The 17565-nt window shown below is 54.7% G+C and overlaps 1 protein-coding gene across 2 annotated transcripts in view; it reads right to left on the bottom strand.

Moving 5' to 3' along the window:
- Positions 1 to 245: 245 nt before the first annotated feature.
- PDE4A (phosphodiesterase 4A) overlaps positions 246 to 17565 on the bottom strand; it is a gene marked incomplete at its 5' end in the record, with an annotated part of 36173 nt that continues 18853 nt past the window's right edge. For both annotated transcript variants that reach the window (XM_079703417.1, XM_079703418.1), the window contains 14 exons: positions 246 to 980; positions 3280 to 3462; positions 3923 to 4045; positions 4279 to 4433; positions 4561 to 4660; positions 5174 to 5338; positions 5435 to 5533; positions 6598 to 6821; positions 8333 to 8426; positions 11869 to 11981; positions 12161 to 12210; positions 13010 to 13080; positions 13202 to 13238; positions 14159 to 14350. In XM_079703417.1, the coding sequence (XP_079559543.1) occupies positions 300 to 980; positions 3280 to 3462; positions 3923 to 4045; positions 4279 to 4433; positions 4561 to 4660; positions 5174 to 5338; positions 5435 to 5533; positions 6598 to 6821; positions 8333 to 8426; positions 11869 to 11981; positions 12161 to 12210; positions 13010 to 13080; positions 13202 to 13238; positions 14159 to 14350 (2287 nt within the window). In that variant the 3' untranslated portion in view covers positions 246 to 299. The remainder of the gene's footprint in view (positions 981 to 3279; positions 3463 to 3922; positions 4046 to 4278; positions 4434 to 4560; positions 4661 to 5173; positions 5339 to 5434; positions 5534 to 6597; positions 6822 to 8332; positions 8427 to 11868; positions 11982 to 12160; positions 12211 to 13009; positions 13081 to 13201; positions 13239 to 14158; positions 14351 to 17565) is intronic.

The raw sequence follows: 17565 nt of genomic DNA, 5'->3' as shown, positions 1-17565 counted from the left end.
TGGGCTTTTTTGTTTTTTTTGTTGTTGTTTTTTTCTAAAAATGTAACAATTAAAATTCCAAAAATAAAATCCCTTCCGGGACCTCAGCCCCTTGTCCCCCAGCCCCCACCTCCAAAAAGAGGCCCCGTGGGAGGGGGTGGGGGGAAAGGGGAAAAAAAGAAAAGAGAAAAAACCCCTCTTTTCTGTTTTCTTTTTTCTCAGGAGGCCCAAGAGTCTTTGAGGCAGTGGAGGAGGTGGGGGGTTGATGGTGGTGGCGGGACGCAGGGAGGCCAACGGGGTGTAGAGGCTGAGGCTGAGGCTCAGGTAGGGCCTCCAGCTGACCCCCACCCTCCAGGAGCTGGGAGTGTGGATGGATCCTCGCCCGATGTTCCTGTGCAGGCGCAGCACGCCCTTTTGGCAGCCTGATCCTCTTTTTGGGCCCCCACCTCGGCCGCCGTGGAGGGGAGGCCCAGAAGGCCCGGGTCCTCCTCTGGAGGGGGCGGGGTCCTCAAGACAGGCAGAGGGAGGCTCTCAGGAGACAGGGCAGGGGGGCTGCTGCAGCCTACAGATGCATCTGGGGGCGTGGACGCGTCCTGACCCTTAGCCACACTATCTGCTGAGTCTGCTTGCTGTGTCAAGTACATTTCCTCTACCTCCACCTCCGTAGACTGGTCCTGGCCAACGACCTCCAACGGTTCCTCAGCTGGGAACACATCCTGGGCGGTGGACAATTCCTGCATTTCAGTTGCACCTGGGGCAATGGACACCTCCTCCTCTTCTTCCTCCTCCAGCGTCAGCTCAAACTGGAACTTATCCGGTGGAGGGGGGTGGCCTGGTCCCCCGGGCTCCTCCTCGGGTGGTGGCGATGGGCTCTGCCGAATGGCGCTGTAGTACCAGTCCCGGTTGTCCTCCAAAGTGTCCAGGATCTCTTGGGCATCTGGGTGAACCAAGTCGGCCCACGTCTCCCACAGCGGGTGTACAATGTAGTCGATGAAACCCACCTGAGGGAGGGAGAAGGAAGAATAAACCAGGGATCTGCTGGTGCAGATGGCACTGCATGCTGCGGGACCTAATAAAAAATTTTTTTAAGTTTTATTGAATTTGTTACAATATTGCCTCTGTTCTATGTCTTGGTTCCTTGGCCACGAGGCATGTGGGATCCTAGCTCCCCGACCAGGGATCGAACCCACACCAACCCCCGCATTGGAAGGTGAAGACCCAACCACTGGGCCACCACAGAAGTCCCAAAGATCCCACATGCTGTGTGGTGTGGCAAAAAAAAAAAAAAAAAAAAGATGTTGATACCCTTGGACCCAGCAATCTTGCTTCTCCAGAGCCACCCTGGAAAAACTCTTGCACAAGTAAGAAAAAAAGAAAAAAATTATGTATGAGATGCAAACAAAAACTGGAAACACCTCCATATCTACATCAGTTGGGAATTAGTTTATATTTTTTAAGTTATTATTATTTTTTTTGGCCACACCATGCGGCATGTGGGATCTTAGTTCCCTGACATTCCAGGGAGGAATGGCTGGAGCTTCAACAGCATCTGTGACCACAAGAGACATCTCTGAGGAGAGAAGCCCCAAGCTTCGCATGACAGAAGAGAAACATTGAAAGTTCTGGGGTGCCTGCCAACTATGTGGAGCCACAGAGAGCCAAATTCCCTTTCTCCAGACTTTCCTTACATAAGAGAAAACAAACAAACAAACCAATAAAGCTTTATCCTGTTTGAGTCACTGAGAATTCCTAACTAATAAACACTTATATGTCCACCAACAGAGCAATCACTACACGAACCATTATCCATCTGTCTCTGTGGGAATACCATACAGTAGTGAAAAAGGGTAAGCTTAATCTATGTGTAATAATGTGGACAGATCTCCAAGCCATTTTTGGAAAGAAAAGGCAAGCTGTATAAAACTAGGTATACATTGGGATTCCCTGGCGGTCCAGTGGTTAGGACTCCGCACTTTCACTGCCAAGGGCCCAGGTTCAATCCCTGGTTGGGGAACTAAGATCCTGCAAGCCATGCAGTGCCACCCCTCCAAAAAAAAAAGGTATATATTGATACAGTTTATATATATATATATATATATATATATTTTTTTTTTTCGGTATGCGGGCCTCTCACTGTTGTGGCCTCTCCTGTTGCGGAGCACAGGCTCCAGACGCACAGGCTCAGCGGCCATGGCTCATGGGCCTAGCCGCTCCACGGCATGTGGGATCTTCCCGGACCAGGGCACGAACCCGTGTCCCCTGCATCGGCAGGCAGACTCTCAACCACTGCTCCAACAGGGAAGCCCCAGTTTATATTTTTTTAAAAAGCTAAACCCACAAACTATTGCTATTAAGTTGCTTGTGAACATAAATACATAATAAAACAAGCAAAACTGGTTTTCATCAGGGGTTTGGGGCTATGCGCATGCCCTGGGAACATTTGGAAGTGTTTGGAGACATTTTTGGTTGTTACCGCAGGAAGGGGAGGGTGTTCCTGGCATCTAGTGAGTGGAGGCCAGGGATGCTGCTCAACACCCTACAATGCACAGGATGGTCCCACCACAAAGAATGATCCAGCGCCAAATGCCAACAGTGTTGAGGATGCATAACCCTGGATGGGAAGGGCATACACATCGAACCGGGAAGAGGAGGTCTCACCAGGGAGGAGGCTGGAAGCAGGGAGAGTGAGAAACTCTCATATTCACACTTCAGTGTTGTCTTTTACGAGACTGTGTTTCTGTCCCTCTCGTTAAATTAAAAAGGCACATGATGAAGACGAGTCATTTAACTTCATTTCAAAATCCACCAAGGGACTTCCCTGGTGGGCCAGTGGTTAAGACTCCACACTTCCACTGCTGGGGGGCACGGGTTCAATCCCTGGTCAGGGAACTAAGATCCCACATGCCACGTGGCGTGGCCAAACAACAACAACAAACTCCACCAAAACTCAGGCACAAAATGAGTGGCCAGGTTATAGGGAAACCGAGAGGCTGAAAGGACATGAAGTCTGTAACTAAGGGCCAGGTAAGTGTTATTACTGATGTTATGGCAGTTGCTACAAATGAGTTACAACTGTCTGGGTGCAAATCTACAACTTATGAGTCCAGAGGCTCAGTTCAATTGTTTTGTGGAGGAGAAAGTGTTGCCTATTTCCCATCAGGATAGAGAAGGAAAAAACAGACAAAGACAAACTTGACACTGTGTACAGGCAGGTTAGGACCTCTTGGGCCTTTGGAGTTCCAGGCCGGTGTGGGGTGAGGAGGCCCGCCCTGCTCTCTTCCAGTGGTGCCGAGACTGTACCTGAGACTTCTCCACCGAGGCCGTGTGCTTGTCGCACATGGGGCTGATCTCCATGCCACGCTCGCGTTCACGGTCGCCCTGCTGGAAGAACTCGGCCATGATGCGGTCGGTCCACTGGCGGTACAGCTCCAGCGGCTTGGTGGGGTTGCTGAGATCTGCACAGTGCACCATGTTCCGTAGGACCTGCATGGGGTGGGGGACCTTCAGAGGCCGTGTCCCTGTCCTAGTCTGAGGCCTCAGGCTTCCTTACTTCCCCTTTGGAAGGAGAGTAGGGGAGAATGGGTAGCGGGGAGATGGAGAAAGGTAGAAGAGGTGAGGGAAGAGGGTCGATGAGTCGGGGAGAGAAGGGGAGATGAGACGAGGTTGATGAGCAAAGGGCAGAGGGAGGGAAGGGAAAAGAGGCGGTGAGGAGACAGGGGTGTGGGGGACACGGAAACGGGTTGATGAGGAAAGGCAAGAGGGAACTGGAGGAGATGGGGGGAGATGGGATGGAGAGGTGGGAGTTGGAAAGGGTTAGATGGAAGAGAAAAACAGACAGGAAGATGGGCAACCTGGGAGCTGGAGCAGAGGGAGGGGCAGCAACCCAGACCTAAGGGGGGAGGGGAGGGTCCAATCTCCCTATACGGTGTGGGGAGGGGGGCACCTGGATGCGGTCGGCATAGTTATCCAGCAAGAGGACCCCCGAGCTGGTCACTTTCTTGGTCTCCACCATGGTCTTCAGGTCAGCCAGGAGGGTCATGTGTTTGGACATGTCCGTGGCCAGCACCTGTGGGCAAGAAGTTGTCACAGGGGCCATCGAAGCCTGGCCGCCCGCTGTACTGAGCTGGGCAGGGCCTCTGAAGTTTTCGCTCCACACAATCAGCCGCCACGACCCACTCCCAAAGGACGCCTCCCCCACTAGGGGCCCTTCTGTCCCAGACTCAGAGCTGGCCCTCCCCAATGCCCCCTTGCTCCAAAGGTGACCTTTCCCGCTCTGTCCCCGCCCCTCGCCCCGCCCACCATGTCGATGACCATCTTGCGCAGGCTTTGCCGCTGGCGCTTGCTGAGGTTCTGGAAAATGTCACAGTTGTCTTCCTGCAGCAGCTTGAAGCCCACGGCCAGGTGGTGATTCTCCAGCACCGACTCGTCATTGTACATGAGCGCCAGTTCAGAATCTGTAGCCCAGGCAGGGTTGGGCAGTCAGGGGAGGGGAGGACCCACCTAGGGCTCCCCCTGCTGGGAGGGGCACCGCAGGCCCCGCCTCCAGCCCAGCAGGCCCTGCCCCCGTGGCGGGCCACTCACTGGTGTTGATGAGGAACTGGTTGGAGACCCCAGGGTGGTCCACATCGTGGATGGAAGCTGCGAAGAGGGCGGCGAGAATCTCCAGGTCCGTGAATACGGCCTGGGGGCAGAGGGAGATGGGTTAGAAAGATGGGGAGGGCTTCCCTGGTGGCGCAGTAGTTAAGAATCCATCTGCCATTGCAGGGGACACAGGTTCGATCCCTGGTCCGGGAAGATCCCACATGCCGTGGAGCAACTAAGCCCTTGCGCCACAACTAGTGAGCCTGTGCTCTAGAGCCCACAAGCCACAACTACTGAAGCCCGCATGCCTAGAGCCCATGCTCCACAACAAGAGAAGCCACCGCAGTGAGAAGCCTGCGCACCGCAACGAAGGGTAGCCCCCACTCGCCGCAACTAGAGAAAGCCCGCACGCAGCAAAGAAGACCCAACGCAGCCAAAAATAAATAAATAAATTTATATATTAAAAAAAAGAAAGATGGGGAGTCAGGAGAGAGAGGAATGGGGTCAGAGAGAGATGGACGTCAGAGACTCAGGGTCAGAGAGATAAACGGAAGATTGGAGATGGATAGTGTGGGGGGCAGCTGGGGAGACATGGGGGCCAGGCGATGCTCACATCCAGTGCAGGTGTGGCCAGCAGCACGTGGGTGGACTGCAGCACGTCAGCCGCGTGCAGGCTGTTGTGGTAGGCCACATCGGGGTGGTAGTGGTCCTCCAGGGTCAGCATGTATGTCACCATCGTGTCCACCGGGATGCGGAACTTCTTCAGCAGGTCCCGCTCCTGAGGGCAAGAGTAGGGGGCGGTGACCCCCACACCGGCCCTCTGCTCCCCGCCCTGCCCCCTCCCTTGCATCCAGCCCCACTCAGCCCGCCCTACCTGGAATATCGTGTACATGATGCAGCTGAGGGAACGGCCCCCCGCATAATCTGACACGCAAAAGATGTTCAGGCCCCACTTGTTCAGATTTTCCAATTCCTGGTGGAGATGGAGGCCAGAGGTCAGGAGCCCCCAAAGGCCCAGGGCCCTCTAGACTCTTTTCTAGGAGTTCAGAACCCTGGTCTGAATAGTGGCACCATTATCACTCACCCAGTGGGTGGCATGCTCAGCAGTATAGAATTTACTGCCCAGGTCCTACTGGGCCAGAAAATAACAAAGCAACCCCAGAGTCTACTGAGTGTGTATTATCCACCAAGCACTGAACTAAGCGCTTGATTTCACTTGGCAGGTGACGGAACCAAAACTCAGAGCAGCGACATGACTTACCCGAGACCTTGCATCTCACAAGTGGCAAAGCTAGGATGTGAACCCAGCATGGCTGACCCCAAAGCACAGCTCAGCCTCAGTTAAACTGCTCATGAGCGCTGAGAGGAAAGGAACATGGGCTAATTTTCCATGTCTCCCCAGAATTCAGAACAGCACCAGCACATAGTAGGTGCTCAATAAACACTGCATGACTGAATATAGCCCTGGCCAGTACTGGCACGCAGAAGGTTACAATAAATGTCAGCTGAGGGAGCCACTGAGCTTGCATCAAGTCCACTGTACAAATCAATGTGGGAGCCCCTTGGCTTAAGATTTCATGGAAAAGCCAGGAGGCGAATCCACGTCTGGTCTGTAGTGGATGCTGTTTGGGTTCTGCCCAGATTCCCTTCACTGGTCAATGCACCCATCACCCAGCTGCTGGGGCTGTTGTTTACAAAGACTCACAGCTGCCCCTTGTCAAAAATCTGCTCTTTCCCCACAGGAGCTCTGTGGAGGGGGTGATGCCATCCGCCCTGGGGACAGCCCCCAGCCAATGACTGACACAAGGGTATAAAATGCCAGCACACTTGCCTCAAGGTGGGCTCAACTCAGTGCTGTTGTTCATACTCCAGAGCCCCCTGTGGACACCAGCTGAGACCACTCCCTCTCTCCTGAGAGTCTCATAAAGCAGGTACACCCGAATCCTCATCTCAGGCTGATCCAAAGCCCAGTCCTTCTTTGGGCCCCAGGAGAACCCTGCCCCTCTCCAGCCCAGCCCCCACTGAGGCCCCACCCACTTGGGCCAGGAGTTCCTCTTGATCGGTCTTCACCCCAAAGCGGGGGATGCTGGAATCGTTCAGGCTGCTGCTATGCATCAGCTTCTTCACCCCGGTGATCTGAGACATGGGCTGGAACTGTGGACCAGGGGGCGGAGGCTGCTGGGAAGGTCTCTGCCGTGGCACTTGCTGTTTTTCTCGATCCTTCATTGCGGGTGATGGGATCTCCACTTCATTCTGCTTGTCTGCAGAAGATAGAGGAGAAGCCAGCATGAGAACCTCACAGAGGCTCCCTCATCTGGCTCTCAGACCCCCCCACCAAGCCCTCAAGCCCTGGGAAGTCTCACCCAGGAGGGCAGACCTATTCTGGGTGTCATGCTGTTGGTTACTTATGGACTGGAAACCAGAGAGGAGGTAGGAACTCTTCTGGGAGGTGGTGGGCTGGAGTGGGGACCCTGGGGCCAGCCCGGAGCTATAGGGTAGCCCCAGTCCAATCACAAGGTTTGGCATGGGGGTGGCATGGGAAGTCAGGAAGCAGCGTGGGGATGCTAGAGAGAGCCACCGCCTGCCTCGGATAGGCAGGGAACCTTCTCCAGCAGGCAGGGAAGACACCCCCATGGTGACCCAGAGGGCGGGTGGAGGTGGACAGCGCTGGGAGGCGGGAGGGAAGGGTGGTCTCTGGCTCCATGGATCCCCACCCCCACCCCCTGGACACCAGGCTTTCTGGGGGCCAGCCCCAGAAGCCCCTTTCCTGAGCTCTTTATGGTTTCCAGAGCCTAGCCAGGGCCACCCATAGTGACCTGGGGACCGCCAGTCAATGACAGGGCCTAAGAGGGCTCATTTGCATGCCGTGCTCTTATTGGCTGGATCTCAGGCACAACACACCCCCATTGGCGGGAGTGTTTGAAACTCTGAAACCTTCTTTCCAGCTTGGTGGGGGGGTACCCTGAATTCGGGGACCTTTGGTGATAAATTCTCAGCTAGGTCTCTTGGGTTCAGGATGAGGTTAGGATGAGTTGGAGATCCCCATGAGCTTGAGGGTTCCAGTGAATTTGGGGTATTCTACTGTCTTCAGGGTTCCACTGAGTTAGGAAATTCTCCTAAGTTTGGGGAATCATTTACAGGTTCTTAAGCGGGAGAATCCTATTAAATTTGGGTATCTAAAGTTTGGGGGCGTCTACTGAATTTGGGGGGTCATACCAAGTTTGGGGATTCTACTGAATTTGGGAGACTTTTCAGCTTGGTGGAAAGGTGTAGGGGTCTTTTATGGGCTCTTAAGGGCAGGGTTTCCCTTGAGTTTGAGAACCCTACTGGGTTCGGGCATCTCTCTTGAGTTTGAGGGGTCTTCTGAATTTGGGGGGGCTGAAATCCAAGTTTGGAGATCCTAGTGAATTTTGGGAGACTTTTCAGCCTGGAGGCATTTTAAAGTTTAGGAATTCTATTTGAGTTTGGGAGTTTCTTGGGGTCTTGAGTTTAAGAGTTCCAATGGGGTTCCCCTGAGTTTGGAGGAGCTTTGCAGCTTGGAGAGATTTTTAAATGTGGGTGTTCTATAGAAGTTGGGGTCCCACTAAATTTGGGGGCATCGTGATATAGTAGCTCTTGAGTGTGGTGACTTTGACCTTTGGGGAGTTGAGTCAGGGTTCCCTGGGCAAATGTGGGCAACAGGACCCAGGGTCTGCGGTGGCCCCCTGCAGTCCAGTTATGCAATGCCTCCCCCCACACACCCACCCACACACAAGTGCCACCCTTCACTCACCTAGGAATGTGGTGGAGATGTACTCAGAGACCTGGTTTCCTGACCTGCTCATCTCTGACAGGTGTGTGAGTTCACGGTTTAGCATCCTCTTGAACTAAGGTGAAGGAGGCAAGAAGGAAGGAATGATGGGGTCATGGCAGGTGTGGGTGGGGGGGGTGAGGCCAGGCCCTCTCAAGAAACTTCTGAAGAACCCGTGAGTCCCTCTCACTTCTCTGCTCAGCCAACAGAGTCCTCAGCAGGCTGCTAGAGGGGAGGGGTCAGTCCTTCCTCTCTTCCCAGCTCTGGATGGGGGTCCCCAGGCTTGGGGAGTCAGGACTCAGCATACTCCTCCCTGTCTGAGGAAGCTGGGCTCCTCTCACCATACTCCCTCCTTCTCCCCCCAAGGAGGAGCCAGAGGGGGCACCTGTGGAAGGGAGGGGCTCCTACCTAACAGGGAGCCAATGGGGTGTCAGGAGAATCCTGTCACCATGGTGATGGGAGTCTCCTTAGCAACTCCCCCTCCAACCAGCTGCTGAGCTGGGGAAAGGGGGGGCAGCCGGCGGGCCCTTTAACCCCTGCCTTCCCAGAGCTACCCCTGGCCCAGGTCGTCCCAGACAGGGACCCCACTCCCTGGGGTCCCCGCCCCCAGCCCCCAGCCTGGTTTGGAAGGAGGAAATGTAGTCCTGAAGTTCTGGGTGGAGAGGTTTGACCGGGGCAGGGAGAATAGTGAGCTGAGGAAACCCTAGTCCAGTCACCCAGGGGAGGGGGTTCCCATCATAGCCCCCTCTCCCCCAGCCTCAGAGTGGTGAACAGATGCACAGATGGACGGAGTATACCCAGAACCAGGCTGGTCCCCCCATAGCACTTCACACAAGCATCTGCTGTGACATTGTACATGAGGAGAAAGGGCATCGGCTCCCCGCCCCCAAGCTCCACCAAAGCACCCCCAAAGCAGGAGCAGACTCTGTCCAGAGAGGCAAGAGGGACACTTGGCAGGAAGGGTGAGCCCGCATGGCCCACATCAGGACGAACGCTCCCTCCTCCCACTGCTGCCAGAGGCCTGGGCACAGATAGAGAGTCTCACACACACACACACACACACACACACACACACACACACACGATGGACCCACAAAGTCACACAACCGCACACAGAGTCACAGACTCCCATATTACACAGTTCTACACAGCCCCAGACACACAAACCAAGGAGCATACACAATAAGGCAGTCACTGACACTCGGGGTCACATGCCCCAGAAAAATCACGCCGCTTTGGGCTCATAAACATGGCCCCAAACACAACACCACAATCAGAGCCACGTGATTTCAGCCAGGGCCACCCCCTGGTCCCTGACCCAGGCAAATAAGCATATAGTCAGGCAGCCCCCCACCACTGCAGACACACACGTCACACCCAGAGAAAGACCCACACCCCCAGCCACCCGCCATCCACGCCCAGCCCTGGGCCACACACAGAGACCCAGTCACAAGGCTTCACGTCCAGGCCGCACACGTGCACAGCTGCACATACAAGCCTAGACCGGGGGCTGGAGGGTCTGAGGTGGAAGGACCAGAGCCGGGTCTCCTGCCCATCCTCCACCCTAAGTTCCCCTACCTGGTCCCACCAGCCCACCAGCCATGGCTTGGAGCAGGTCTCGCAGAAGAAATCCACCAAGGGCATCTTGGAGTCTTAGCCCTGCTCAGGGCTGCCGCACACAGAGGCTGGGCTTGGGGAGTTCCGGGATTAGCAGCTACTGTGCGGGGGGCGGGGGGGCAGGGTGCTGGGCAGGTGGGCAGTGGAAGGGGGAGCCGCGGAGGGGCCCGGGCCGGCCCAGCAGGGCTGGGGGCTCCCTTCCCCTCCGCGCTCCCGGCAGCAGACCTGGTTACATGGTCCGCCAGCCCCTGGCCCCGATGGGCACTCCCACGGCGGTGGCTGGAGGCGGCCAGGGACCCCTGCCCATGGGGGGGGGCACGGTAAGGGTCCCAGGAGGAGGCTTCGGAGGCTCTGGGCTCCGTGTGTTCGCCTGTGTGTGTGCGTGTGCGTGCTCACTGCAGCACTGGCAGGCTGCACTCGATGTCAGGTGGTGCTGGAGGTGGGGGGGGCGTTAAAGGGGCATTGGAGCCCACGGGCCTCAGGCAGGACCCAGCTGGGGCTGCTGGGGAGAGGCAGGGAGGCACACACACCCTGGAGAGGACGTGCCCCCTCCGTGGACACACCCAGAGACAGACACACACCCACATGCTCCACACACAGACACACCCACACTCAGACACACCTTCCACACCGATACAACCAGACACTTGACACACTCATGCACTTGAATACACTCCAACACCCAAATGCTCTCCGTCCTTTGCTGACCACACACACACACACACACACACACACACAGAGTCACACCTCTGTTGTTCAACACATTTATAGGTATATAGTTGACCTCACAGAAATACAAACGCCTTCAGACACACCCCTTCCAAGAACGCAGACTCACACTCAGATGTGGAGACACACACTAAGGGCTAAACACCTAGATACTGGACACACTTACAGACACACTCAACACACCCACAGACACACTTGTAAACAAACACAAATACCCATGTGTCCTTAGACACATATGTGCCCTGACAAATCCATAAGGGGATACTCACACTCATACCCACAGATACACACGCACACACCCCATCGCAGAAATACACCCAGAGACCTACATTCAGAGACACAGTCACATTCTCGGATGCTCAACACACCCTCAGGGACACAAGCGCCCTCAGACTCACATGTTTCCAGACAAACCTCCACCCATGGGTGTATGCACCCCCCAACACAGACATCTCTACCTGCACATTCATTTCCTGAGAGGCATCCTCCCACAAGGGCTGCTACCATGCTGCACAACCCCAGGAAGTGTCATTCACATTGCCTGCTTTCTGAATGGTGTCCCCTGGAGTTGTGCAGTGCACAGTCTGCACAGCTGTACATGGAAGCCTTGCACCCTCTCCCGCAGCCCTGCAAGCGCGCACACATACGCACACACACACAGAGTTACAAACACATGGAGATATACACTCAGATTCACATCTGGACCAACTCACACCTCTAGACATACACACCCCTCTGCCACAGCCCCCCACACTTACAGCCCCGCGCAATCAGCTGTGCACACCCATACACACTCCATAGATACACACGTGCATGCCACTCCTGCCGGATCCTATTGGAACACACCTTCCCACGCTGCAAATGTGTAGCCAACAAATCAACAGCCACATAGACCCATAGCCACAGATACACATTCATAAACCATACAAACATACAACCCACCCCCCAGGAGAGATGGTCGCCTACGGACACACACACTCACAAACACGCACACACATACACACCAGGGCCCCTCAGCCCTGGGAGAAGTCAGAATCTATAGATGCTACCAAGTCCGCCCAGGGATTGGCCCCACCCCATAGGCTCCAGCCACAGGCTGACCCCGCCCACCAGCCACGCCCCACAGTTAACCCCACCCCAGCAGGCGGCCCCACCCCACAGGCCTTGCACACCTTGTGGGATGCCATCTCGCTGACAGAGCGGTAGGTCTGCATGGTCTCCAGCTGCTCCAGACACCAGTCGAGTTCCTCCAGCGTCTCCCGGGCCAGCTGCTGACACGTCTCTTCTGGAGAAAGGGCAGCCGGGGCAGTGACTGAGGAGGTCCACATGCAGACCCCCAGAGGTGATGGGGGCCCACCACGTGAGTAGGGTGCAGGGAGAGGGGGGTGAGGCAGGCTCCCCGGGTGAGGGACCCCCCACTGGGGCAGCAAGAGGGGTCTTTCCCATCCCCCGGGGCTTAGTTACCTGATAGCGTGGCCTTGCAGACGGGGGTTGGGCCACCCAGCGGGGACCGCCTGCAAAGAAATGGGGCTCCAACAACAGCCTGGTCCTCCCCCATCTCTGCTTCCCCCTGTCCATGAAGAGTGCTGATTTTCCTTTTTCTGAGCCCTCTCTGTGTCCCAGGCATGCTGCCATGTACTCTGCCCACAGCCTCTCACATAGCCCCACAAGAACCCATTTTACAGATGAGGAAACTGATGCTCCAGGAGATGAACTGGCTTCCTCAAGACTACACAGCTGGTAGGGTCAGGTCCTGTGTCTCCAGTCCCTGCTTCCCTGACCACCCCTCCCCCCAGCTCCTTGAACTTGAGGATGGCTCTGCCCCCGACTCCCAGAGGGACCAGCAGCTCTCAGCCACACCCCTGCCCCCAAATAATAAGAACTACTTCTATTTAGTGAGCACTTACTATGTGCTGGGCAATATTCAAGCACTTTCTATATATCACCTTCTGAACTCCTCATAGCAGCTCTCTAATGGAGACACTATTAAATTCCCATATTATGGAGGGGAAACAGAGGCACCAGAGGATGCTATTTGCCCAGCAAGTTGGCATCAGGGCCAGGAGTGGCCCATAGGCTGGGGTGGCTGGCCACCTAAGAACTCTGTCCAGACCCCTCCGTCTTTATTTATAAAAGTTTCTGCGTCTTAGGCATTCAAATCACAATGATTTACTGGCTCAGAGGGAGCTGTCACTTGAAAAGAGGCTCAGAGAGGTCAAGTGCCTGCCTGAGGTCACACAGCAGCATGGAGAGTTGAACCCAGGTGTGCTGAGCCTCATGATCATGGGGCATTGGGGCCCAGCCTCCACTTACTTGTTGCTGGGAATGGGCACATTGGTCAGGAGGGAGAAGTTGCTGCGAACGCTCCGGAGACTGGCCAGCACCTGAGTTGGGGAGCCACAGTGAGGAAAGTGGTCCACCCAGAGGGGCAGCGGGGGCTGGGCCCCTGTCCCCAAGTGTGGGGTAAGGTTAGAGCCCCTCCCTCCTTAGGGGAGGGGGTCTTACCTGGGCGAACGGTGTCACGATGAGGTCCTCTGCATGCCTACAAGGACAGGGCCAGGTCAGGGGTCCTCACAGTGGGACCCCCAAGGGCCCGGGGTGGAGAGGGGCTGGGGTGCAGGGAAGCAAGTCTCTGGGGGGGGGTCACTCTGGGGGGAGCTGGGCCTGGGGAGGCTTGTGGGCAAGAAGGGGGCTCTGTGGGTTGGTGGGGGGAGGACACTTACACCTCACAAGGGTGCCCACGCTGTGGGGGGCTGGGCAGGGGGAAGGGCTCAGGGGTGTGGGTGGGGTGGGGGGTGGGTGGGCGGAGAGACAAAAGGTGGGCGATGAACAGACCATAGGGGCTGGGCTTGGGGAGACCAGTGGCGGAGAGGGGGCGGAGGGCCGGAAGGAGCTGTGGGGAGGTGAGATGGATGCCTCGATGGGTAGGGGCAGGGCTGGAGGACTGGGTGAGAGGCAAGGGGGCTGAAGAGATTAGGAGTGCTCACACCTCCACAGGTGGTCATGATAAGGGGGACTGGCTTTGGGAAGCCTGGAGTGGGGGAGGAAGAGGGGGTCAGCCAAGATGGACACACTGGAAGGAAGTGGTGGCCAGGAGGCGCTCCCTTCTTGTTGGAGAGACGGGATGAGGTGGGCCAGGTCCCCAAAAACCAAGGGGTAGGAGTGGGCTTGGGCAGGTTGGGTAGGCGGGGACTATATGGACTTGAGTCCGGGCTGGGCCTGAGGGAGGGGTTCAGCGTGGCTGGGCAGGGGGCAGAGATAGGGTGGGCGCTCATACGCCACCGGGTGGACATGCTACAGAGGGGCTGAGCCCTCGACAGGGGATACGGGTGCTGTTTACTTTTCACTAGGGGTGTGCAGGTGGACGGGGACTTGGGCAGTGTCCCCCTCCTTGCTGGGAAGGGCAGCTTGTGCCGGGGCCAGGCCTGGAAGAGCTGGCGGGTAGGGACCGGGGGTGCTCACGCCTCGCTGGTGACCGACGAGTTCCGGGACATGGTCTTGGGTGACATGTCATAGTCGCTGTCTGAGCGGTAAAGAAAGGATTCTCGGCGCTGGCTGGTGGCCGCCCCAGCGTGTAGCACGAGTCCCGGGCTCGCCTGCGAGTCCAGGGGGCTGCGGCCTGGCGATGGCGTTGGCCCATTCTCCGCCTCCAAGCTGCAAGGGGCGGGCAGGAAGAGGGGTCAGGGGGTGCTGAGATGGCATTGGGGGGGGTGGGTCAAGAGGAATAAGGGGACCAAGGAAATTCCTGGCAGGGAGACAGGTACCCCAAAAGAGATGGGAGACAGGAAATGACAGAGATCAGTGACTGAGTGCCTTTGTGGGCCAGGTCCTGTTGCAGGAGCTGGAGACACAGCAGGGACCAAGACAGACCATGAGCTGCCCTCACAGAGATGACACGGGGAGGGCTAGACTATCAAAAGGTTACCCTAGCAGCAACACACACCCCAAAAGTCGTGGGGTCTTCCTTGGCTCTGTTTTTTCCTTTGCACCTCAAATCAACCAAATTTGTTCAGAATCTGTCCGCTTTGCACCCCTGCCTCGGCCAGCCCCACCTTATCACTTGCCTGGACCAGTACATTCGCCTCTGCCCTGGTCCCCAGCTCCTGTCTTTGCCCCTCAGTCTGCTCTCCTACAGCGGCCAGAGGGAGCCTGTGAACACCTGAGTCAGGTCACATCGCTCCTCTTCTCAGAACCTTCTATGGCTCCCAGCTCACTCAAAGCAAAAGCCAAAGTCCTCGCTGTGCCCACAGACCCTGCCCCACGACCTCCCAGTCTACCCCTCACGTACTCTGCTCCAGCCATAATGGCTGCCTTACTGTTCCTTAACATTCCAGATACATTCCTGCATCAGGGCCTTTGCAACATCCCTTGCCCAGATCTCCACTGGCTCCTCCTTCACTTCCTTCAGGCCCCTTCTCAAATGTTGCCTCCTCAGGAAGGCCTCCCCTGACCAACCCATCTAAAATGTCAACCCCTGCCCTTATATTTCACATTTCCCTTCCTTAAAATAAATACTACTTACCTGACACATTCTATATTTTACTCTTCACTATTTGCCTTCCCTTCTAGAACTAAGCTCTGCAGGGCAAGGACTTTTGTCTGCTTTGTTCACTACTGTATACTTTAGGCCAAGAACATGGCCTGGCACGCACTGGATGCCCAATAGATGTCTATCGCATGAATCAATGTATGAGTGAATGAATGAATATACGGACTGCCATGCAGAGAATTAAAATGAGGTGGGTAGGGCTTCCCTGGTGGCGCAGTGGTTGAGAGTCCGCCTGCCGATGCAGGGGACACGGGTTCGTGCCCCGGTCCGGGAAGATCCCACATGCCACGGAGCGGCTGGGCCCGTGAGCCATGGCCGCTAAGCCTGCGCGTCCGGATCCTGTGCTCCGCAACGGGAGAGGCCGCAACAGCGAGAGGCCCGTGTACCACAAAAAAAAAAAAAAAAAAAAAAAAAAAAAAAATGAGGTGGGTGACTGGAGAGGGGATTTTAGCTGATATGGTTGAGACAGGCCTCTCTGAGGAAGTGATATCTCCAGGATATCTTTCAGGAGCAGGTCCTGAAAGATGAGAAGGTGTAGGCCACAGGTCAGGAGGTAGGAGAAAGTACTCCAGGGTGAGGAAACAGCAAGTGCAAAGGCCCGCTGGAAGGATTTGGTTTTTGTTGGAGGACCAAAAAGGAAACTGGTGTGGCTGGAGCAGAAATACAGACAGATGACATAGAGACAGGACACAGCCTGGTGGCACTGGCAAGACAGACCCTCAGGATGAGTCAGGGAAAAGCTGGCTGTGCCACTTCCCGGCTGTGTAACTTGAGGAAAAGATGGAATTTCAGTTTCCTCATCTACAAAATGGGGACAACCACCATCTGCCTCAGGTCATCCAGGTGACCAGTGTTAATACAGGCAAAACGCTCAGAATGGTGCCTAATAAAGAGCTCAGAAAACATTGGCAACTATAAGTCTATCAGCCCCATATATGTCACTTGGGGAGTTGAACTCAGCAAGGCAATCAGTATGAAGATTTGAGGATGAGAGTGGGGAGCTGTGTGCCTGTGACATGCTGTGTGACTTCAAGAAGGTCACTGCCTTCTCTGGTCTGTTACTCTTAAAGTGAGGGGGTTAGTAGACTGGTCAGCTGACTTCAGGCAATGCTCTGGTGGGTACAAGGGGGTAGGGGGAAGAAATAGAACCCTCCCTCCCTTTCTGGTCCTACTACTGAATGTCAGCCTAAGATTTTATTTGAATGTTCCCTCTGCCAAGAAATAAATCTGAAATCTGCTAGGCCAGGACAGTGATATCAACTTCCGTACATTGAGCCTTTTTTCCGGGCCAGTCCTGGGGTGAGGGAATGGGGAATGACTTCATTGCCTCCATTTTACAGATGAAGAAACTAGGGTTCAGAGAGGAGAATGACTGGCTCTGCGTCACACAGTAAGGTCATGGTGGGGTCAGAATTCAACCAAAGTCTTGTGATTCCTCAGACCAAAATGTTAACTGCTGCCCTCTGCTGACTTGACCCCCATCAGAGCACATTCCTCCCATTAGAGCAAATGTTTCCAGGGGTCAGGTGGCCAACATAAAAAGCAGAGTGGAGCTGGGGACCCTGACCAACCAGATGTTCCAATTTTAGTAAAGAAATGAGAAATTTTAAATAGTCAAAAATTCCAACTTCTTTTAAAAACAAACTTCAAAAAACGTTTTAAAAACATTGAAAACTGCTCTGCAAAAGACACTGTCATGAGAATAAAAAGACAAGCTATAGACTGGGAGAAAATATCTGACAAAGGACTTGTAGCCAGCGTACATGATGAACTCTGAAAACTCAATAATAAGAAGACAAATAACTCAGTGAAAAAATGAGCAGAAGTATGGTCAGTTCACTAAAGAAGATATACAGATGGCAAATCAGCACAGGAAACATCATTCCTCCTTAGGGAAATGCAATTTAAAACCATGAACTATCACTTCACACCTACTAGGATGCTAAAAAAACAAAAACTGACAAGATATCAAGTGGTGATAAGGATTCAGAGCAACTGGAACTCCCATTCATTGCTGATGGGAATGCAAAGTGGTACAGCCACTCTGGAAGACAGCTGGTCAGTTTCTTATGAAATTAAACACACGCTTATTTTACAAGCCAACAAATCCACTCCTATATATTTATCCAAGATAAAGAAAAACATACTTCTACTCAAAAACCTGCTGACTGATGTTTATAGCAGTTCTGTTCATAGTCACCAAAAACTACAAACAACCAAATCAAGTGTGCGTCAACTGGTGAATGGATAAACTGTAGCAGATCCATGCCATGGAATACTATTCAGCAATTTCAAAAACACAAACATGAACTACAGATCT

This window comes from Hyperoodon ampullatus (assembly GCF_949752795.1).
Source record: "Hyperoodon ampullatus genome assembly, chromosome: 4".
NCBI classification, from domain to species: Eukaryota; Metazoa; Chordata; class Mammalia; order Artiodactyla; family Ziphiidae; genus Hyperoodon; species Hyperoodon ampullatus.
The sequence above is the reverse complement of the archived record's forward strand: the minus strand, read 5'-3'. Positions and strand labels throughout refer to the sequence as shown.